We start from the raw sequence: 24,393 nt of genomic DNA on the forward strand, positions 1-24,393 counted from the left end.
CTTGAACCAACCCTTGACAGTGACCTGTCTTGTTGCCGCCAAGCAAGTAAGTCTCAAGTCAACGCTCGCTACGAGATACGCGCTCCTAGCTACCAGTCCATACCAGCTTTTGAATCCTGCAGACTCAGGACCTGAATGAAAGGCCATTTGTTCCCCTGACCTGGTGGGCCAGTCCGAAGCTAAGTATAGGCCCTTTAGTGATAGGAATAGCCTAGAAAATAGAGTTTATGCATGTGTTTAATAAATGTGCTTTGATTTGAATCTTACTAATTGGTGTGTTGAGTTATTGATCATTACTTGAACTTGAACCTCGTGGCGTTATCATAAAGATACCTGGCGACTAGAGCAAAGGTTAAATAAACAGAGCAAATTATGATTTAAGAGCCAACCAAAAGTTAGCAACACTATATAAATGCAAGTTCTTTCTTTACTCAAGATTTGAAACATAAACTATTCCCTCTTTCCTGGCCAACCAAGTAATTCTAGGTTAGGGATTTACTCTAAACTGAAAAATCATCTGGCAATAATTAATTGGTGAGGATTTCAATGGAGATTAATTGAATGGATTTAAATGGGAACACGGCTTGTAAATTCCATTCATTTAAATAGAGCAGATACTTAGGCAAACAAAAGAGTCTTGTGCTTATTCAATTAAAGACATCCATTGGGGAACGAAGCACAGCTATTGGCATCCAGGGTCAGGTAAAGAAAGAACAAAACCTGCATTTTAAGGAACACCTTTCACAACCTTGGGACATCCTGAAGGACTTTGAAGCCAAAGAATTACTTTTGCAACAGAATCATTGTAGTTGGACAAACTGTGCACAGCAAGTCCCAGCAAAGGTTTTCAATAATCAGTTAAAGTGCTGATGTAGGGGAGGACAATGCTGGGCCTGGACACCAGGAAAACCTCCCACCATTGAAATTATACCATGGGATCTTCCAAATCCACCCGATGAAGCAGATAAAGCTGTGGTTTAATGTCTCATTTAAAAGACAAAAGTTTAAATCTGCCTGTGGGGGCGTTTGGAAGGGTGTTTCTCAATGGCTGCAGCGTCAAAAAACAGCCCGCTAGCATTGCTGCCTCACGGCGCCGATGTCCCAGGTTCGATCCCAGCTCTGGGTCACTGTCCGTGTGGAGTTTGCACATTCTCCCCATGTTTGCGTGGGTTTCGCCCCCACAACCCAGGGTAGGTGGATTCGACACGCTAAATTGCTCCTTAATTGGAAAAAATTAATTGAGTACACTAAATTTATTTTAAAAAACAACCCGCTATTCACTGGCAATTTTCTGTTTTTATTTGGCCTCGAGGAGTATCTTCCTGCCGAGGCTTCTCTTAGAGAGAATTCCTGCTGGCAAGTTGATCTCGCCGGCAGGAACGACTGTTTGCAAATTGGTGCACCTTTTGATCGGCAGCACCGGTCTTACCCCACCCTTATGGCCCATCCCTACTTTCTGGACACCCCCGTCTCCTCCTGTTATGGGCCAGGGTTTAGAGAACCCCAAAGTGTATCATGGAGTTCACCTGACCCACAACTTTTAATAGATTGTGGTACGGGGAGCACACGGCCCACTCTACAGGTGTGGTAGAGCAGAAAAGTATTTTTTTAAAGGAAAACAATCTTTATTCTATGAACTCAAGTTAACCTTTTTAAAACATACAGCGAACATCTTAGCAACCATCAATTCAAATACAACCCCCAAAGAATACAACACTAAGTAATCCTTTAAGCTTTCCTTTTAACATCCATAAGACTTAAAACACCTTTTACCAGAAGCACATCGGGTTAAGGTTACTACTGTTATTAGTTTTCAATCACCAAGATCGATTTACAGTCTTTAGATTACAGAGGGAGACTCTAATACACCTTCTGGCTGCGACTGCAGCTATCCAGCTCTGAAAATGAAACTAAAACACACCCTGCAGCAAACAGCCTAAAACAAAAGTAAAAAGCTGACAATCCAGCACAACCCACACTCTGACATCACTGTAGTAATAAACACCCATTTCTTAAAGGTACTCTCACATGACACTCCAACCATGTTGATGCCCCTGGAAGCACCCCCTCATCAATTGTTCAATTGTCAATGACCGCGACTGGCCCCAACCCCTGGCACTGCCAGCCTGGCACCCCAGCAGTGTACCTGGCCCCCTGGCAGTGGCACCCTCACTCTGGTAGCATCAGAGGTGCCATTGCCAGGATGCCCAGGTGCCAGGGGAAGTGCCAGGGTGCTACCCTGCCCTGTCCCCAACCACCCAGGGCTCTCTAATGCCACGCGAGATCCCCCGAGATGCCATTACGCCTGGTCCTCATTTGTGTGGGCCAGTACTAAATGGCTCCCTGGCGAGGTCTGTAGCCATCTGGGATGGCCACTTCCCGATTACAAAATGGACACTTTGCAAAGATTGCAGGGAAAATGGACAATACTGAGAAAGCAAGCAGGTGCAAGGTTTGTCTGTTGATTGGAGCCACAGCTCCCAGACAAGACCGAAACTGCAAAACCATTACCATACTAATGAGCCATCCCCGGGGACAAAAGAGTAACATTTAAGTAAACGATACCAAGGCAGACACCCCGGTGCCAGAGGAGACAAGAACAAAGCAGGCCAATGGCCACCTCGGACACGCCCAGCCATCAGGGCACCCACCCCTTTATTGGAGGAAATCGATAGGAACGATTGAGAAACGGCCCAATTAATTGGGGCCAAGTTCAAGGCATACCCAAAAGCGCGCAAAGCCCCTTTTGGGTATAAGAAGAATCCCCCAAGAGAGAATCGCTCTCTTGCCTCCGGCTCTCACCAAGGAGAGACCTGCCCAACAGCAACATCAGAACAAGTAAGTCCAAGATCAACGCACACTACCAGACAGACGCTCCTAGCTGTTATTCCAGACCAGTCCAAACCCCAGCAGCCTCAGAACCGAACAACGGCCATTGTTCCTCTGACTGAGCGGGCGCCCGAAGCTAAGTATAGGCTTTAGCAGTAGTGATAGTTTAGGTTGTGGAGTTTTATGCATGAGTATATTTGACTGTGTGTAAATACATGAGCATTGAGTTTGAACTTACTAACTGGTGTATCGAGTCTTTGATCAGTATTCGGTTTTGAACCTTGTGGCGGTATTGAGAGATACCTGGCGACTCTAGAGCAAAACGTAATTAGAATTAAGGATAACAACCATATTGGCCGCCATCTTCAGAGCCAAATAAAGAGAAACATAATTAGCAACAGGTCTCGCAGGCCTGGCCGTGGATTTCTGGGCGACGGGTGTATCTGGGGGCGGGGTGCATCGATGTATGGTGGGGGGGGGTGGTAGGACAGACATTGAGGTAAGGGGGGTTTCTGGTGAGGATTGTCAGGGGGGGCTTCCCGGCGGTGAATGCCACGGGTGGGGGGGGGGGGGGCATATTGCCGGAGTTGAATGTTGGGGTTGGAGTGGGGTCAGGTAGCCGCCGATGAATGTGAGTTGGGGAGAGCACCGTGACCTCCATGATGTGGGCTGGGGGCTGTTAAGTTGTAGCGCTGGCAGGGCCCACTTTGAAGATGGCGCCCCGATCACTTAGGTGCCAGTTTCTGGCTCTATGAGGACCACCCCTCCCCACCAGAGTGATGGTATAAACCGTGCCCACTCATTTTCTTATGGCAAAGAGGCGCAGGATACTGTGAGAAAACGGGTCTGTGCAACTGGAGAGGTACACGCCCGTTTTCTGTCTGAGCCTGACACTTTGCCAAATTCATAGAATCATCACAAAATCCTTACAGTGCAGAAGGAGGCCATTTGGCCCATCGAGTCTGCACCAACCCTCCGAAAGAGCACCCTTACCTAGGCCCAACCCCCACCCTATCCTTGTTACCTAGGGACAATTTAGCATGGCCAATCCACCTAACCTGCACATCTTTGGACTGTGGGAGGAAACCGGAGCACCCGGAGGAAACCCACGCACACACGGAAAGAAGGTGCAAACTGCACACAGTCGCCCGAGGCTGGAATTGAACCCGGGTCTCTAGCACTGAGAGGTAGCAGTGCTAACCACTGAGCTGCCCTGCTGCCCCTTGGGAAGATTCTGGGAAGATTCCGCCCATCAGCCCTGTTTCTATCTCCATTGGTGCTGTCTGACCTGGTGAGTGTTTCCAGAATTTTCTGTTTTTTGTGTGAGTTATCTTTTGGTAGTGATGACAGTGGAGCATGGGACTGGTGAGCCTCAAGTACAGAAAAATTGGCCTATCTGCCTGCTCCAGTTCACAAGAACCTCTGCAATGCCACATATCATAATTCAACATTGACTCAGGCAATTCCAAGTTAAAATGAGGATCTGAAGGATTGATACTAATGTACAGGATGATGAAATGAGATCAAATATAACTTAGTAGGTTACTACTCTTGTCATGAGTCATTGACAATGGTTTACATTAACACCAGAGTTTCCGGATCATTTCTAAAAGGAAAAACAATATGATTTATCATATTTTGCACCACAATATTTTTATGATTCTCCGATGGCAAAGAGCAAAGCAGCAGCTCGGTCAAATACATAGGTGGTAACACGTAGACTTGGCAAGCCTATCTGTGGTTGAAATGCAAAGACTTTGCTCTGGTTTATTTTTAGAAGGAAAGCTGACATCCCATGGCATTGCTCGCACAAAGTCTGGGTTTCATCAGTGACGTGTAACCTTTAGCTGTTGAAATAGAGATTTGCCAAACCTGGCCTGTCTCTCCAATGCAAGTGCATCGGCATGTCTTTGCAGGAATGCTCTGAAATTCAATTAATGGGTGAATTATCAGTGCGTCGGCCTGTAGATTGGAAACTATTGTTAAATCTCTGGCGCAAAATTCTCCCCAAACGGCACGATGTCCGCCGACTGGCGCTCAGAACGGTGCCAATCAGACGGGCATCGCGCCGCCCCAAAGGTGCGGAATGCTCCGCATCTTTGGGGGCCGAGCCCCAACATTGAGGGGCTAGGCCGACGCCGGAGGGATTTCCGCCCCGCCAGCTGGCGGAAACGGCCTTTGTTGCCCCGCCAGCTGGCGCGGAAATGACATCTCCGGGTGGCGCATGCGCGGGAGCGTCAGCGGCCGCTGACAGTTTCCCGCGCATGCGCAGTGGAGAGAGTCTCTTCCGCCTCCGCCATGGTGGAGACCGTGGCGGAGGCGGAAGGGAAAGAGTGCCCCCACGGCACAGGCCCGCCCGCGGATCGGTGGGCCCCGATCGCGGGCCAGGCCACCGTGGGGGCACCCCCCGGGGCAAGATCGCCCCGCGCCCCCCCCAGGATCCCGGAGCCCGCCCACGCCGCCTTGTCCCGCCGTTCAAAAGGTGGCTTAATCCATGCCGGCGGGATAGGCAATTTATCGGCGGGACTTCGGCCCATCCGGGCCGGAGAATCCAGCTGGGGGGCCCGCCAATCGGCGCGGCCCGATTCCCGCCCCCGCCGAATATCCGGTATCGGAGACTTCGGCAACTGGCGGGGGCGGGATTCACGGCAGCCCCCGGCGATTCTCCAACCCGGCGGGGGGTCGGAGAATGACGCCCAGGGTTCCTGGGAGGAGCAGGTTATCATGCACAGAAATAAAGGGGGCAATTTGCAGCCCACAATCGCCATCCGAGAGAAGGAAAACATGGTCGGAAGGGCTGGAGAAACTCAGGAAATGTGATTCTCTCCGGAGAGATCACGGTTCCTGGTCATCCCCGGCCCTCGCCCGCGGCAACATGAGATTTACACCCACAAAGGGTCGGAACCTCATTTAAATGGATTTTAATGAATTTAAATATTATTAAAGGCCCCCTGCCACATGATTTCCCCCCTCACTAAATACTCATGGTGCACCGACTTGGCAGGTGTGACAAAATGAGAAACAGTTGGGGGGCACAAAGGTAAGTACAGTACAAAGCCTTTTACAGAGGTAGTCCTTTAAGAGCAAACTGAACCCTGTCCGTCCACTTTGATGTTCAAGAAACAACAAACCTGGCCCTCCCGTTAACTATGCCACTTGCAATCCAAAAGCCCACCTCATTCTTGAGACTCATTACAACAGGTTACATTGCCCTGCAAAAATCAATGATTCTCTCCCTTTGTAATCACAGCAAAAATACGAAATAAAAACTTTAATATGTGAAACTCTCTCACACACGTCACATTGGACTGTGCCCTGGCACAGATATGCACTGACAGTTTGGCACAGTGCCTCGACGCCGAGACACGATTCTCCGCAGAGCGGGGAATCGGCGCCATTGCCGCAGGCGCCGTTGGCGCGACGCCGGCCGGGGGCCACTTTACGGGGCTCCCCCGGCGATTCTCTGCCCGGGATGCCCATACGCCAAAACCCAAGTCCCAGCGGCACCATTCTAACCTGCTCTTAGCCGGCGGGACCTCGGCAAGGCTCCCGGGGTGGCCTGTGGGGGTGGGAGGCGATGTCCAACCCCGGGGGGGGGGGGGGGGGCCTCCACTGTGGCCTGGCCCACGATCGGGGCCCACCGATCGGCGGGCCAGCCTCTCAGGCTGCGGGCCTCCTTTCTTCCGCGCCGGCCCCTGTAGCCCTACATCATGTCGCGTCGGGGCCGGCGCGGAGAAGGGAGCCATTGCGCATGCCGGAGGCTCCCAGTTGACACCGGGATCAGCAGCTGGATATGTGTGGGTCGCTCCAGTGCCATGCTATCCCCCTGCAGAGGCCAGAATTGCTGGTCCTGAGGGCATGATGACACCGTCGGGAAACGCGACGTCGTTTACGACGGCGTCAACACTTAGTCTCAGGATCAGAGAATCCCGCCCATAGTTACAATAATGGAGAATCCAGCCCCATATCTTTCAAAATGAATTCTCACTGTCGAAGTCGCATTTGTTGCCCATCCCTAGATGCCCTGGTTACAATGGAATGGGTTGTGGGGCAATTTCACAGGTTGATTATGAACCAACCATTCATCTTTGGGACTAGAGTCACTTATAGACCAGATTAGCTAAGGATAGCATGAGCCAGTTGGCATTTTTACAATAATTCAGTGCCACTTTTAATGGCATTTTTTATTTATAGATTATTTTTTCAAAATTGAATTAAAATTCTTATTCTGCCATAATGTGACGTGAACTTTTCGATTATTAGTCCAGTATCCACAATACAGTATCCTTCATACACCAAGATACAAGGTAGAAAAATGGTGTTGCCACAAGATTGGAGCTTGGTAATACATGGCAGGTGACTCGGAGACCACTCATCTCTATTCTCCTTCCAGTCTTCCCCTCTTCTTATAAGGTGTTAGCCTTGCCTCAGTGCAGAGTACTCTCACCTCTGAGCCCAAAGGATTCAATGCCCACTCCAGCCTTGAGCACATCGCCTCGGCTGACACTCTGGTTAGTACTGATTAAGAGCTACTGTCGGAGGTACCATCTTTCGATTGAGATGTGAAACCTTCAGGTGGACATTGAAGTTCCCCTGACGCAATTCAAAGAAGAGCAGGGGTGTTAACCTGTCCAATATTTATCCCAAACCAACTGCAAACAGATTATCTAGTCATTATCTTGCTCGAAGGTTTGACTGTCGGATTTAAAGGGTATCTGACAGCCTCCCTCCTTTCCCCCTAAGATTGCCTCCCAGGTCCAGACTCTGCTCCACCCTTCTACCCTAAATCCACTTCAAGCCTTTGTTGCCCATCCCTAGATGCTCAGGTTACAATGGGTTGGGGGGCAATTTCACAAATTCCTGTGGTAAAATGGACAACGGCCTGAATTTTAGACCCGATATAGAATTGGACACGTTAAATTCAGAATTGGACATTTTAAATCACAGCCACAGACAGCCCACAGGCAGGCCTGATGGGAAATTGAATGGCCAAGTTTGAATAAACTGAGAAGAGACAGACAGTCGGGGCAAGTCTTGGCCTGCCCTGAAAACGGGACATCAGGAGATAATCGGTACCATTCAAATAGATCAATTGTTGTGGATTGCCCAGATGAAGCTAGACTTTCTGGCACCCAGATTTCCTGCCTTTACCATACATGGAGTGATGAACCCCTGGGGGTGGGTTCCTCGTGTCCTGCAGAGTTGCAATCGGCAACTCCATTGGGTGTTGCAACCCCCGCTCCGAGACCTCATTGGCTGAGGCCAGAGAACTTTCTCGAAAGGCGCAAAGTGGGGAATAAGAATGGACCACCAGAACCCTCCCCAGCGAAGACTCAACTTCAAGGCAATGGAAAAGAATGGACGGCGGACCAGAGAACAGAGGGGAGAGGTGAGCGAGACCCTCCTTCGCAGACGGAAGCCCTGAGTCAAGGGGGGCTCAGAGAATTGGACCCGTGGCTCAACTGAATTCATCGGCGCGGGAGTATTAAGAATCTTGGGATTATTATAGTTGGGATAATTTAAAGGGGGTAACTGTTTTTACTGTGCTCGACAATAAATTTGTTTGAATTGTAAACTTGTGTCTGTACCTTGTTCATCTCGCAAATAAGGGCAGCTGGGTAAAGGGTTTGAATAATAAACTGGTCGAAATGTCTGAAGTTTTACAGATCACAGCGCAGCTTATGCACCCGATATGAGTGAAGTTATGAGCGGTACCCAAGAAGATGAAAGCAGAGTCTACTGGCGTCAAAGGCTCGCCAGGTGCAGACAACTGTATACAGCCAGAAAATCAGAAGATTGACCACTCTCATTTCCTGCTAGTGGGGGAAACTTAATTCTGGTGAGATGTTCTTTTACCTTTTAGTGAGCCTACGTGACATGCTAGTGCAGGGGAAGAGGCTTCCCGACATCGTTCATCAGGAAGCTCGAGCTGCCTTTAATTGGCCTTTCAGATCCTGAGAACTTAATGCCGGAGTTCATCCTGACATTGGGAAAATTATTTTTGGCCTCATGCCAAGTTCCCCCGCCCACAATGCTTCCCACTGCTGGCGAGACCGGAATATCCTGCCCTTGGAATCATACCATTTTGATTTAGCCATGCTTGTTTGTTCAGGCCAAAGGATGTTATTTCCTGTGAATCTGCCATTGTGTCACGGTGTTGAAAACACTGATGCTTTATGGGCCTCTCCACTGATCTCTGTAAGGGAGTAACTGTGAGGAAGGTAATGTCTGTTTGAATTATTCTGATAATTTAATCTTGAGATATTGCCTCTCTGTGCTGTCAGTATTCTGACTTGCCTAATGGTAAATCATTCCAATCTGGACACTGTGCAGCCCAGGGGAAACTAACAACAAGTCTCAAGTTCACATTCAATCTTACTATTGTTTCAGTCTTAGTACAACTGCACCGTGTGAGGGTTAATAAAACTCCAAGCCCTTAAAGCCACTTGGGAAATCAACACCCACTGTCAGCATTAATCACTGTCAGCAAAGCCAGGCATAGCCGTGTCTTAATGCAGAGTAAAGCTTCCCCAAAATGTAGTAAGAATTCCTCTGGGGTGAATCCGTGATTCCCAATTTCTCACTGGGAGTGCATGTCGGAGGTAAGGCTACAGCACTGAAGCTCTGATTCTATGGCTTGTTGATCAAGTGTTAAGGCTTTTCTGCTGGGAGCAATGCCAGCCATTCGAGTCCCACTCCAGAAACTTGAGCACATCTCTTGGTTGATAATTTAGTGCAGTGCCGAGAGAGTGCTGCATTGTCAGAGAGAGATGCTAAACCAAGCCCCTTAATGCCCTTTCTAGTAGATTAAGGAGCAGGGGAATTCGCCCAGTATCATGGGCTAACATTGATCTTTTAACCATCACCCAAAACAGATTATTTGGTCATCACCTCATTACTGTTAGTTCATGGGAGCTCGCTGACTACAACATGGCTGCCACGTTTCCAACACTGCAACAGTGACTACCCTTTGAAAGTATTTAATTGGCTGTCAGATACTTTGGGACTTCCAGAGGTTGCAAATAGCAATGTATATTAATGCAAGTTCTTTCTGTCATTTTAGCACAACTTCACCCCACCATGTAGCGATACGTAACTATATTTTGTTAAATTTTCACCGTTTGCTATTTGGAATGAAAGCACGAAGATGTTCAGACGAAGTGGACGGTGTCATAGCAATATGACAGTATCCTGTTCCTCCATCAGCCTCTCTGTAGGAGAGATCAGATTTAACTGTTTTATTGAGTGACCTCGGGTGGGATTCTCCGAAATGGAGGCAGAGTGTTCGCGCCGTCGTGAACGCCGTCGTGGGGCCCCTATCCCGACCGATTCAGGGCCCGATAATGGGCTAGGAGCGGCGCCGCGTCATTTACGCGCGCCAGGACTTGGCGCCGCGTAAAGGCAGCGCCGCATACATGACGTGGCCGGCGCTGCATAACTGGCGTCACCCGCGTATGCGTGGTTGCCGTCCTCTCCAAGTCCGCCCCGCAAGAAGATGTCAGACAGATCTTGCGGGGCTGCGGAAGAAAGGAGGTCCTCCTTCAGAGAGGATGGCCCGACGATCGGTGGGCACCGATCGCGGGCCACACCCCATTTGAGGCCCCCCCCCCCCCGGTGCAGGATCCCCCCTCCCCACCCCCTCAGGGCACCTCCCCAGCATTCCCGCGCTGTTCCCATCGGCAGCGACCAGGTGTGGGAACCCGCCGTTTTGGGCTGGCCGCTCGGCCTATCCGGGCCTGAGAATAGCAGGGGTGCCGGAGAATCGCCAAATTGGGTGTCTTGGGCGATTCTCCGGCCTGCGCCGCGCGGAACCCGACGGGGCCGTTCTCGCCGCCTGGGAGAATCGCGGGAGGGCGTCGGACCGGCGTCGCGGGAAAATTTGGCGACCCAGGCGATTCTCCCAACCGGCGCGGGAGTGGAGAATCGCGCCCCTCATTCCTGCTAAGAAGCAGGATGAGAGTTTTCAAACAGATTTCATGGCAAATATCTTCCTCGCTTATTTCAATTGCATTACAACAATAATCACGGCTCCTTTAAACACTCCTTTGTTCCTCCTGAGCTGCAAATCCCTCTGCCCTTTTTTCTCTTTTATCTTCATTCTCGGAATCAAGCTTTATCGTTGCATCTTCTCCTCCAATCTATTCTTTTCCAATCTCTCAGGAACGCTGGCTTTCAAAGCCCAAGCATGATGTCACCCAGTCACTACCTCCTGTATCCCTTACTCTTTTCCACTGGCAAGGAAATAGGGAGGGGATGAGAAGCAATTTATTTATGCAATAAGTTGTTAAAATCCGGAGAGCCCTGTCTGAAAGGATGGGGGAAGGATATTCAGAAATAACTTTTACAAAGGGAATTGGAATATAGACTTGAAAAGGAAAAACTCACATAGCTAAGGGGAGAGGACAGGGGAGTGGAATTGTTGGAAAGTGTCACCATGGGCACATTAGATCGACTGATCTTCGTCTGTGCTCTTTGAAGAGCCTTTCAAACTTGGCGTTGTTACAAGCTTTGACTCACATTTCTCAATTTCTTATTTTCAAAAAGTGAAAAATTAAACATACCTTGACTGCAGTTCCTTCCATGATACCCCTCAGGACATAGAATGGCACACTCTCCAGTCACATGGTCACATGACACACCAACTGAGCAGCTACACTTGGCGTTGCATCCAACTCCATAAAAACCGTGATCACAAGCTTTGGACGAAAGGAAAGGAGAAAAGGAGTGAAACTTAAATCAATTCAAGATGTCATACACGGATTTCGGAGGGGACTGGATGACATTTACTACACTATCTAGGCAGTCCCCCAACCCTTTCTCAAAGAATCCCAAAACAACGAGATTTACTGTTGCAGCTGGATAGCTAACACTATTTCATGCTTTAATGCAAAGTTCTGGGGCGGGAATCTCTGTTTCTGAGACTTAGTGTTGATGCCGACGCAGAATTCGTGGACTTCCACGGCAGCAAAACTGGACCGATTCAGCGACTGTGGAGTGATTAGCACATGCACCACGTGGAACACATTCGCTGCCAATGAAAATCGGTGCAGGATTCGCCGGGTCCATGATTGACACTCGTGAGGCTGACAAGCTGCAGTCGCACAAATACAATACACTCCCCACACACACTCATCCCAGCCAACTAGATGGCACTGGTTGTGCTGGAGCGCGCCCATACAGAGGGCACCTAGTGGGTGGTGTGGGGGGATACCTATATGACCCATGACCCTATGTTCACAGTGGGCTGTCAGCCGCATGTCCAGCTGAATAGCTGACTTGTCAGCTGCGGCAATGGTGTTCCGTGCTCGTCCACCCCGACCCCACAGCCCGCCTCTTTGCCACCCCCGCTACTCCCCCTTGGCCCTGGCAGAAGATCCCCAGCCAGTGGCACAACTATCAACAAACTATGGCCATGTTGGACACTTTTCATGCCACCTCTCGCTCCCTCAGCAGCCATGACACCGGTTTCCCGATTTCTAAAAGCACAAGTGAACCTCGCTGTCAGTAACTCGTCCCATCAGAGGCGGAGCATTCCGGAGTCCCCGGAGAATACCAGGTTGGGCCTGCCAATGACATGCAAAAGGCATTTACTATGCATGTGTTCCGTGTGGTGATATGCATGTGCACATCAAGAAATATAGTTATTAGTACAGCCTCCGACCAGCAGGTGGTGATAGAGATCCACCATGTGACTTGAGAGATTCTGCAATTAGTAGTAAGTCGTACTAGAGGACAGTCACACAAGAAGTAGGTTCAGGAGAAATCACTGAATTCAATCACTAGTTATCATCTGTATTATAGTTTGTTAGTTATCTTTCCATGTATTTGTTAATAAATCATTTAACTGGTTAAAGAATGAGATGTTCTGTGTTGATCTTTACCATGGCCATAACACAGAACATAACATGGTACCAAGAGTGTTGAACAATTAAAGATAATAATGGAGAAGACAGGACGAAACTGGCTGAAGAAAGTAAAATAAAATTCTTCCGCCTACCTGGTAAACTACGGCCAACTGCAACTCAACGCAAAGGAAGTCTGTGAAGTTAGAGATGGACAGTATGAAGGCACCCCACCAGCTTCAAGTCACTGGTAATGTCAATGGAAATTGGTGTGTTTTCAAGCAGCAATTCAGACTCCATGTTGCAGCCCTTGGCCTATTGGCAGAGCTTGACGAGAGGCGTATTGCGTTGCTGCTCACGGTAGCAGGTCCTCAAGCAATAGACATTTATAATTCCTTCGCATTCGACAGCAAAGTGGAAAGCAAGAGCTTTGTTTGAGTTATAAAATATTTTGATTGCTACTGCTCCCCAAAGAAAAAGAAAACATTTGAGCATTAACTCCTTCGCACGTGCATTCAGACGGTGGGTGAATCGTTCGATAATTTTCTAACCGGCTTGCGGTTAAAGGCGCAGTCGTGCAATTTTAGTACTTTAAAATTGCCTCTGATCCGCGATCAGATAGTGTTTGGTATATCAAATGACAAGATGTGAGCGACTATTAGGGAAGATGAGCTTAATCTGGAAAACTCCGTCAATATCTGTCATGCCTGCGAGCTAGCTACACAGCAAATTAGCGCGCTCAATCTGAAACAATATGGCAGAAGACGCCAGCGCCATAAGAACTGTGACACAGTCAAAAACGAAACGTGGTCACAGTGCCCACCTGGTCCGCCATTTTGTGCCAGCAATGCGGCAATCAACATTTGCCACGGAAATGTCTTGCAAGGTGTGTTACTAGTGTGGCAGAACAAATCACTTTGCTCGGCAATGTCTCTCGCATCCAACAGTTGAACAAACAGGACCGGTCAACTTAGTTAAAGAAATGAGCCTCGACGACCTGCCTGCTGTGGACATGATGTCAAATGAGGACATGAGTAGTCCGAACAGCCAAAATGGCAAATTTTTCCTTACCATTTACAGCCATCGTGCTGTGGATGTGAATACCTTAGAAGATAAATGGACGATTCCATTGATGGCTAATGACATGTTAATCAAATGCAAGTTCGACATGGGAGCAAGGGCCAATCTTATCACTTTGTCAGCGTTAAAAGCGCGAAAGATTAAACCGAAAATGATTCATCGGTCAGTACTACTGAAGGACGATAATGGTCATCAGATCATGTCACTAGGAACATAAGAGCTCACAGTTACTGTTAACGACAGAACATGGGCAGCATTGTAGCACAGTGGTTAGCACAGTTGCTTCACAGCTCCAGGGTCACTGTCTGTACGGATTCGACACGTTCTCTCCGTGTCTGCGTGGGTTTCCTCCGGGTGTTCCGGTTTCCTCCCACAGTTCAAAGATGTGCAGGTCAGGTGGATTGGCCATGCTAAATTGCCCTTAGTGTCCAAAAACGTTAGGTGGGATTATTGGGATAGGTTAGAAGTGTGGGCTTAAGTAGGGTTCTTTTTCCAAGGGCTGGTCGCAGACTCGATGGCCCGAATGGCCTCCTTCTGCACTGTAAATTCTATGGTTCAATGTTTCTATGTGTATGATTACATAATCATTATATCTTTATAATAATCTTTATTGTCACAAGTAGGCTTACATTAACACTCCAATGAAGTTACTGTGAAAATCCCCTAGTCACCACACTCCGGCGCCTGTTCGGGTACACCAAGGGAATAGTCAGAATGTGCAATTCACCTAACAGCACGTCTTTCGGGACTTGTGGGAGGAAACTGGAGCACCGGAGGAAACTCATACAGACACAGGGTGAACGTGCAAACTCCACACAGACAGTGATCCAAGCCAGGAATCGAACCTGGGACCCTGGAGCTGCGAAACAACAGTGCTAACCACTGTGCTACCGTGCTACCCGGTGGTGACAGAGCATGAATTGCTTATAGGAGTGGACGCCTGTGAAGTGCCTGGACTCGTTAAGCGGGTGTACACTACAGAAAGCATGGCACCCTGCTAGCCTGCCTCCGTTGAATCTAGCATAAAGGACTTTCGGGAGATATTTCAAGGCTTTGGCACTGTGCCATTCACATAACGTATAAAGTTTTAAAAACATTTTTTTTTATTCTCCTCCTTTTTCACATTTTCTCCCAAATTTACACCCAACAATAAACAATAATCAGTAACGAATGTAATGTCAATCCCCATATCAATAAAAACGATCCCATCCTCCCACCAAACCCCCAGACATTAGCCCACATGTTAACATAAACAAATGACCAAGAGGAATCAGGAATCACCCATAGTCGCCATTAACACATACAGTCTCCCTCCCCCCAACCGTCCCAGCCCCCCCACCCCCCCCCACCCCCCCAATGTTCAATGTAATCCAATTCTCGAAAGTGCATAATGAATAACGCCCATGAATTGTAGAACCCCTCCATCCTTCCCCTCAGTTCAAATTTGATCTTTTCAAGCGTTAAGAATTCCAGCAGGGCCCCTCGCCACGCCAGGGCACAGGGTGGAGAGGTTGATCTCCACCTTAACAGGATCCGCCTTTGGGTGATCAACGAGGCGACGGCTACAACATCTACCTCCGCGCCCGTTTCCAACCCCGGCTGGTCCAACACCCCGAATATGGCCTCCCGAGGGCCCGGGTCCAGTTTCACATGCACCAGTAATCCTGCAGCTTTGGACAGGACCAAAACATATGAACGTGGTTTGCGCCCCTCCCCCGGCAACGTTCACACACATCTTCTACCCCCATAAAGAGCCGACCCATCCTCGCCCTTGTAAGATGCGCTCTATACATCACCTTCAGCTGTATCAGCCCCAACCTCGCACACGAGGTGGAGGTGTTCACCCTCCAGAGCACCTCACAATAGAACCCCTCCTCCATATCCTCTCCCAACTCTTCCTCCCACTTTGCCTTGATCCCTTCTACATACCGCATAGTTGAAGGAGAATGCAAAGCAGTGTACACGCACCGAGATGTGTACCTGCACCACTGAAGGACAAACTGAAGGCCGAGTTGGACAAGATAACAGCTCTAAGAGTTATCTGACGCATAGAAGAACCCACTGACTGGATTAACTCTATGGTGTGCGTCACAAAGTGAAATAATGACCTACGGATATGCATGGACCCCAAAGATCTGAACCTTAGCATCAAGAGAGAACACTGCCCGATTCCGAAGAGGGAGGAAATAACTTGCAAGATGGCTGGAGCGACATGTTTCAGCAAGTTGGACCCGTCACAAGGCTTCTAGCAGGTCAAGCAGGACAAAGCGAGTACAAAGCTGTGTACGTTTAACACACCCTTTGGGCGCTATTGTTTCCCGAGGATGTCATTCGGCATAATCTCGGCGTCAGAGATTTTCCATCGTACCATGGAGCACATAGTTGAAAGGTTACCAGCTGTCCTAGTCTATGTGGATGACATAATAACCTGGGATCCACACGTGACGAGCATGACAGAAGGCTTCTCCGGGTCTTACAAAGGATAAAGAAAAATGGCCTGAAGCTTAATAAAGCAAAATGTCAAATTGGGGTTGACGACATCTCCTCTTTGGGGACAGGCTCTCTTCACAAGGTGTGCAGCCGGAGAATGAGAAGATAAAGGCTATATTGCCACGTCCACAGATAAAAAAGGCACCCTACCGATACTGGGGATGATCAACTTTGTTGGCAAGTTTATTCCCAACCTGGCATCCAAAACCGCTCAGCACCAAGATATGATAAAAAAGGACATAGTGTTTCAATGTGGCAAGTATTGTGCATCTTGTTGACTATAGTGCCAGTGCTAGCGTTTCTTGAACTGCTGCAATGATCTCAGATTTTAAAATGTGTATTTTTGAAACAGTAAATGTTCACTGGGCAGTACATAAATGATATGCAATGTGTTATCAACAGTCTTCAATTTTCATCCCGATGCATATTACTCCACATTTTAAGCTGGTGATTAGAACTGTGGACAATTATGTACCAATGGAGGCCGTTCAGTCCATTGTGTCAGCTGCAGCTCCTTTCTGGCCCAATCAAACATTAATTCCACTGCCCTGTTATCCCCACGTGTCGGACAAATTTCAGAAAATCGCTCCACTTTCCCCCATTACACAAACAACATTTCTTGTTCCCACAAAATGAAGGAACATGGATGTGCCGTGGAGTGTTGCTGACCTTCAAATTCTTAAATAACTTTCTATACGATTGGGCGCTCACCTTTGTGGCAAGTGTCACTGTGGTAACCGGGTTTGCAAGTGCAGCTTCCATCTTTGCGGTCGCATTGCAGCGTGTTGCGCTGTTCACAACGACATTCCTTCGAACAGCCAGGCCCATGTGTCCACTTTGGACATGCTGATAGAGCACGAGAAGAGAAGAAAGCAATGGTTAGCTGTGTCTCATGGTTAAAACAAACACTTTGTTCTTCATGAAGCCCTCATGCAAGTCAAAACACTGCAAGCAAATTCAATTACAGCAGGTTTAAATCAAAATCAATAAAACATGAGAAGTGCTACCAACGTGAAATGCAGCACGGTGGCACAGTGGTTAGCACGGCTGCCTCGCAGCAGCAGCGACCCGGGTTCAATTCCGACCTTGGGTGACTGCCTGTGAGGAGTTTGCACGTTTTCCTCGTGTCTGCGTGGGTTTCCTCTGTGGGCTCCGGTTTCCTCCCAAAGTCCAAAGATGAGCAAGTTACGGCCATGCTAAATTGCCCCTTTATATCCAAAGGGTAGGCGGGGTTATGGGGATAGAGCAGGGGTGTGGGCCTAGGTAAGGTGGTCTTTCTGAGGGTCGGTTCAGACGCGATGGGCTGATTGGCCCTCTTCTGCACTGTAAGGATTCTATGGAGCGATACCATTGTGTCCAGCAATGAACATGATTTCAATAAATTTGGGAGTTTGTGTGGACAGTAGCTGCCAGGTTTCCTATTTTACAACAATGTGAAGGTTTCAAAAGTACATAATTCATTGTAAAGCGCATTGGGGTGTCCTAAGGTCACGAGAAGCTCCACAGTAAAACAATATCGTCCTTTGTTTCGAGCAGCCTTGATGCTACAATAATCCTCAATGTTTTATTCTGATACTATTCCTTTGTTGCCTTTTACAGAGGGCACCACTGCCTAATGTAATTGCTTGATCACTGTCTTATACAAGGGGCCCCTTGTTGGTGTGGGATGCTCTGCATCATTGCCAAACCAGTTGGCAACCACATTCACCTCAGTAAAACCGCCCTCAGCAAACTCCAATAAACATTACATTCTTCGACCTCAAGGCCCAGCCAACAGAAAGCCAGTTTTGATGTCTCAATAGACCTGCCAACCAGAACCACACTTTACAAGAATGGAAACTCGCCAGGTGCCAAAGAAGCTAGACACAACCAAAACTGACTGGCAATGTAGGCCCCAGGAGATTTCAGCTGTTGCTGAGTAAGTAACGGATTTGTTTGATGCTAAATGAAGTAATGAGGTGTAAGAAGTCAAAGTGATTGCTTAGAAACAAGGCTGAATTGGGAGTTCTGCTTTCGGATCTGAATCCAGACTGCAGCCGTGTATGAACATTGTTTCAGTCCACATCATTCTGTTACTATTGTGTGTCTTAGATGGGGTTGTTCATGATCTAGACTGCTTGAGGCAAGACTGTTGGTAAACTCCACCTTTTGTTAAACATTATACTAACAGTGTGTAACACAGACTCAACGCAATGCTCTACATAGAACTATCTCTCTCTATGTTCTGTTATCATGATGTGGAGATGCCGGCGTTGGACTGGGGTGAGCACAGTAAGAGGTCTGACAACACCAGGTTAAAGTCCAACAGGTTTGTTTCAAATCACTAGTTTTAGGAGCACTGCTCCTTCCTCAGGTGAATGAAGAGGTATGTTCCAGAAACATATATATAGACAAAGTCAAAGATGCAAGACAATGCTTTGAATGCGAGCATTTGCAGATAATTAAGTCTTTACAGATCCAGAGAGAGGGGTAACCCCAGGTTAAAGAAGTGTGAATTGTCTCAAGCCAGGACAGTTGGTAGGAGTTCGCAAGCCCAGGCCAGATGGTAGGGGAAGAATGTAATGCGACATGAATCCAAGGTCCCGGTTGAGGCCGTACTCATGTGTGCGGAACTTGGTTATAAGTTTCTGCTCGGCGATTTTGCATTGTCGCACATCCTGAAGGCCGCCTTGGAGAACGCTTCCCCAGTGATCAGAGGTTGCATGCCTTTGACTGCTGAAGTGTTCCCCGACTGGAAGGGAACATTTCTGCCTGGCGATTGTCGTGCGATGTCCATTCATCCGTTGTTACAGCGTCTGCATGGTCTCGCCAATGAACCACGCTTTGGGAGATCCTTTCCTGCAGTGTATGAGGTAGACAATGTTGGTGAGTCACACGAGTATGCACTGCGTACATGGTGGGTGGTGTTCTCACGTGTAATGGTGGTACCCATGTCGATGATTTGACATGTATTGCAGAGATTACCTTGGCATGGTTCCATGGTCGCTGTTCTGAAGGCTGGGTAGTTTGCTGCAAACAATGGTTTGTTTGAGGTTGCGCGGTTGTTTGAAGGCAAATAGTTGGGATGTGGGGATGACCTTGGCAAGATGTTCATCTTCATCAATGACATGTTGAACGCCGCAAAGAAGATGTCGTAGTTTCTCCATTCCGGGGAAGTACTGGATGACGAAGGGTACTCTGTCGGTTGTGTCCCGTGACGGGACCACGACACCACACAACCATGCCGTGGCAATCTCTGCAAGACGTGCCAAATCATCGAAATGGGTACCACCATTACAAGTGAGAACACCACCCACCAGGTACGCGGTACATACTTGTGCGATTCGGCCAACGATGTCTACCTCATACGCTGCTGGAAAGGATCTCCCAAAGCGTGGTACATTGGCGAGACCATGCAAACGCTGCGACAACGGATGAACAGACATCGCGTGACAATCACCAGGCAGGAATGTTTCCTTCCAGTCGGGGAACACGTCAGCAGTCAAGGGCATTCAGCCTCTGATCTCCGGGTAAGCGTTGTCCAAGGCGCTCTTCAGGACGCGCGACAACGCAAAATCGCCGAGCAGAAACTTATAGCCAAGTTCCGCACACATGAGTACAGCCTCAACCGGCACCTTGGATTCATGTCGCATTACATTCATCCCCTACCATCTGGCCTGGGCTTTCGAAATCCTACCAACTGTCCTGGCTTGAGACAATTCACACCTCTATAACCTGGGGTTACCACTATCTCTGCATCTGTAAAGACTTAATTACCTGCAAATGCTCGCATTCAAAGCATTGTCTTGCATCTTTGACTTTGTCTATATATATGTTTCTGGAACATACCTCTTTATTCACCTGAGGAAGGAGCAGTGCTCTGAAAGCTAGTGATCTGAAACAAATCTGTTGGCGTTGTAAGACTTCTTACTGTTCTGTTATCATGTGATCTTATGTCACTGATGATGTAGACCATATATTTACATATTTAACTTTAACCCTTTATACTACATTTCTCCCCAAGTCTCGGACTCCAATATATACATTATCTTATATCTCCCCCCCATGTCTCTGCCTTGTCCTCTGGTCCATAGAGATACATATTGTGGTGGTTTCACCAATCTCCCTGGTCCTGTTCTCATCTCTCTCGGAGATTGGATATCAAGTTCTCCACGTTCTCTATTTAACTCTGTAGAGTAGCATCTGAATTCTCAGGGGTGATTGGTTCTCCATTCAGCTTGCCTTCTTGATCATATGATGTCACACGACATGAGTGTATGCAGAAGAACAGGAAGTTGAGTCCGTTTTCTTCTTCCCGTCAGAAGTTCTGATGGAGTCAAAACATTTTGAAGTGGTGTGAAACGGTAGCTCAACAGTGCTAAGTTGATGTCATCATTCTTTTTCATCAAAGCTTTTATCATTCTTATTCCTTTTTCGACCTCTCTATGGACTTCTGGGAGCTGAGTGAACTAGTGTGGACAGTCATCTGTAAATTTCTTGAACCTGTCATTCACAAACTGTGGGCCATTCTCTGAAATGACGTGATCTGGAATGCCGGTTCGGCAACATTTGAAGTTTGTTTTAGGCCCATTGACCATAATATCTGTGCTCCAATATTCCCATTTGATCCAGTGTAATCTCTCCCAAGAATGCCATATGATTAACTTTCCTTCTTCAGTTTCTTGGATGGAAGATGATCTTAGTTGTTTTTTCCTTTGATTTTTGTGTCGGGGCTTTTTGCTGCAGCTTACCAATTCAAAATGGTCTCTCTTCTTTCAGGAATGGCAGTCTGCATTTTTGGCGGGGCGTTTTGCATCAGTGCAGTCTCTTCCCGCCACAACGATAACACTGAATGATGGTGGCTACCACACCCTTTACACTCTTTCACTGTTGACTTTGGTGCACAGGTACTTCTACGTGCTACAAACTGCACTGTATCAGCTGTTTTTCTCCACAATATTTCTTTTTTGCTTCGCATAAAAATGCCTTGCTTTCTGACTTCTATCTGCCTTCTTAACTGGAGTGAGTTCTCCTTCCCCCATTGTGCCAGTTACGACTTTTAGAGTAGGGATGAATACTCGTAAAAAATGGATAAGGTCTGTGCAACTGTCAAGCTGTCAAGCTATTTAAATGCAATGCCCTTTAAATTTGGAAAAATATCAGCCTGCTGTGACTCTGAGTTGATAAAAAAAATTGTTTGTAATTTCAATAACTTTTGGCATGAGCCTGAGGGCTAGCATTATAGTATTATTACTGGTAGACCGCTTATGCAACCTATCATTTTTATAGGGAGCTGTAACTTCAAAGTTTGATTGACAGCTCCAAGTGTTTAAGGGATTACCTGTCTTTGTTGTGGGGCTATGAATACAAATATTTATTTTTACAAAGGATTAAGTACTTATGGGGATAGGAATATTTTAAATGGGCTCTTATCAATTAGAGCGGTTGTTATATAGCGCAGTTTGTAATAGATACTTAGAACTTTACTTTATCTCATCTCAACATGGCTTTTAAGGTCTGCCCACAGTGGATACTGGATGATTGGCATGGAGGATGTAAGGGTAAAGAGTGGTGATGGGTCATGGGTTGGCTTAGAGGATATAAGGGATGAATTGGAGTTGGCATGGAAGGTATTAGGAACCATTGCGGGTGGTGGAATATCATGGATTGGCAAAAGGGTATGAGAGGACATTGGAGGTGGGTGGGGGCATGGGTTGGCACGAGATAGAACGATGGCCATCAGGAGTGAGTGGGGGTCTGTGAGGTTTAGAAGGCCTAATTTCCAAACACATAACTGGGATGAAATTCCAGAGCTCCAAGGTGGGCCTTTTAAGTAGCCCACTTGGCACTGGTTGCCACTGAACTCTTTCCAGGGACAGTGTGCCCAACTCTAGCGTACAATCTGCCCCTAAGTCAAAGTTCCCGTTAGCTCAAGGCACTCACAGAAATTTCCCAACTGCGCACTTGCCTCGGGAGCAAAAATCTAGCCCAACATATCTACCTGTGGATTGAGTTTGGATTCAACTGGGTAAAAGTCTGCATAACCAGGCAGGCCATTAATTTGCAACATAGTGATCTTTGCCTGAAGAGGCTGCTTGAATACCTGGCGTGGAAAGTAAACAACGGGATGAGATAAATGGCTTACAAATCAGAAATTTCAAATATGACAGAGCAGGTGTGTTATTTTCCAAATCACATTTCTCTTCCATTTAAACATGGGGAACTTCGCGTAGGTTACTTGCTCCTGAAATCTGAGCCTCCACCGAAGCTGGTCCACAAATCACCACCAGAAGGCAACCTAGTAATGAGGTAGCCAATACCTGCTCAACATCTTTCACCATTTATTCAGTGTGTTGCTAGTCTATTCTGGCTATCACTGAGCATTGGCATTGCCAATCTGCAAAGGGCACAGGCCTCTGGCTAGTTCAGTTAGTGGGCACAATTCATTGATGTGGAACATGATTTGTGTTTGTCATTGCCAGGAAAGGTCCGTGGGTGAGAATCGATGGTTTTGCTCCTGTTTGGTTGAGAAACATCCACTTGCAATCTGGCCAGTTGATATGTGCAATAGGGACTGTGATATACCGTAGTGATTATGCTGTTGTCCACTTGTGCCTGTTTGTTTGTGTGTGTGTGTTTGCGAGTGTCTGTCTGCGTGCACATGTATGTGTGCATACAAGTGTGTGACTATGTGCGCATGCGAGTGTGTGTGTGTCTGTGAGTTGGCAAAGGAACGGTCAATCAGAATGGGTGCTCAATCACTCAGGGGACAGCAGGCACCTGTGCAACATCCACCCCCCACTTTCTAACAAACAAACAGCAGGATCAAAATTTCCCAACTTACATAGATGGCAGAAGCGCCCGTAGAGACCTGGATCACAGAGACAGGCACCATAGGTGCGATGGCAACGCCCATTGTTGGCACAGTTGCACTTCTTGGTGCAGGTCTTCCCGTACAACCCCTTGGGGCAGCCTAAAAGAGAAGGCAGTCAGTCCGGGCCATCAACCAGCTTTACTTCAAAGCAAATTTGGGGCATTTTATCATGAATAAGATCAACTGCACATGGAAAATTTGAGAAACGGGGGTTGGGATACAGACTGAGCAAGGGGTGAGTGTGGGGATGGGGTGTGTAGGCAGTTAGTATGGACTCACAAACATGTGCATACACACACACACACACACACACACACATGTACAAATACAACACCAGGGCAGACAGACATACAAGGCTGCACACACAAAGAAACAGTATTTATGTAGGGTTTCTAAGCCGCGGAATTGTCCATGGTGTCTCCGGGAATTGAAGGTTATCTCTCCTGAATGGCCCAGGAGAAAAATCATTGGGGCTTTAAGTAAAAATGTTTTTTTCTTTTCGATTCTTTGAACACTTTGGTTTATTACTGCAGTTATACAAATATTGCAAATGGAGAAAGCGGCATTTTGACTGACAGTTAAGATTAATCTAATTGGGTAATAGAGAGATTGTACACTCTCCAATTGGGTGTGAGAAAGGAGCTTGCCCGGAGAGTAAGCCACGTGAGGAATGAGGGGGGTTGGGCTGGTTTGAGGCAGGAGGCCCTGTGCTGAAACCTCCAGGAGTGCACCCAACCAAAGTTGGCAAAGCTTGGGCATTTCTGTTGAGGCCCCGGGGAGTTTAAACACCAGACAAAGTCAGTGTGGAACTCCACCACTGGCCTCACCATGGATTTTTGTGCAACACTGGAGGTCCATTTCATCACAATATAATGTTCCATCACCTACAAGCCAGCTTACCGTCCTCGCACATCTCACCACTGACTCCCGAAGGGCAGCGGCATTTCCCAGTCAGCGGATCACACTTTGCACCATTCTTACACTTGCACAGGAAGCTGCAGTTTTTGCCAAATGTTCCCTCCGGGCAAGCTGGAGAAAAGAAAAGAAAAGAGAAAGAGACGGTAAATTATTTTCTGCGAACAATTTGCACCATTGGGCAGAGAGAAACATAAAGGCAAAGGCCTGAATGGAGACAATTTCTTTTCATTCACGGGGTGTGGACATCGCTGGTAAGACCAGCATTTTACTGCCCATGACTAATAATAATAAATGTGCCAACACCATATTAAAAAGGATCTGTTATATCTGGTTGGCACTTTATAATATAGACTCAGCACGGCTCAGTTGCTGGCACTCTGG

The 24,393-nt window shown here is 47.6% G+C and overlaps 1 protein-coding gene across 2 annotated transcripts in view; it reads right to left on the reverse strand.

Moving 5' to 3' along the window:
• LOC140392612 (uncharacterized) overlaps nt 1-24,393 on the reverse strand; it is a 518,519-nt gene that overhangs the window by 68,597 nt on the left and 425,529 nt on the right. For both annotated transcript variants that reach the window (XM_072478033.1, XM_072478034.1), the window contains 4 exons: nt 23,995-24,123; nt 23,065-23,193; nt 16,953-17,087; nt 11,391-11,525 (listed from right to left, as the gene is read on the reverse strand). In XM_072478033.1, the coding sequence (XP_072334134.1) occupies nt 11,391-11,525; nt 16,953-17,087; nt 23,065-23,193; nt 23,995-24,123 (528 nt within the window). The remainder of the gene's footprint in view (nt 1-11,390; nt 11,526-16,952; nt 17,088-23,064; nt 23,194-23,994; nt 24,124-24,393) is intronic.

The sequence above is a fragment of the Scyliorhinus torazame genome, chromosome 16 (genome assembly GCF_047496885.1).
Source record: "Scyliorhinus torazame isolate Kashiwa2021f chromosome 16, sScyTor2.1, whole genome shotgun sequence".
Classification (NCBI taxonomy): domain Eukaryota; kingdom Metazoa; phylum Chordata; class Chondrichthyes; order Carcharhiniformes; family Scyliorhinidae; genus Scyliorhinus; species Scyliorhinus torazame.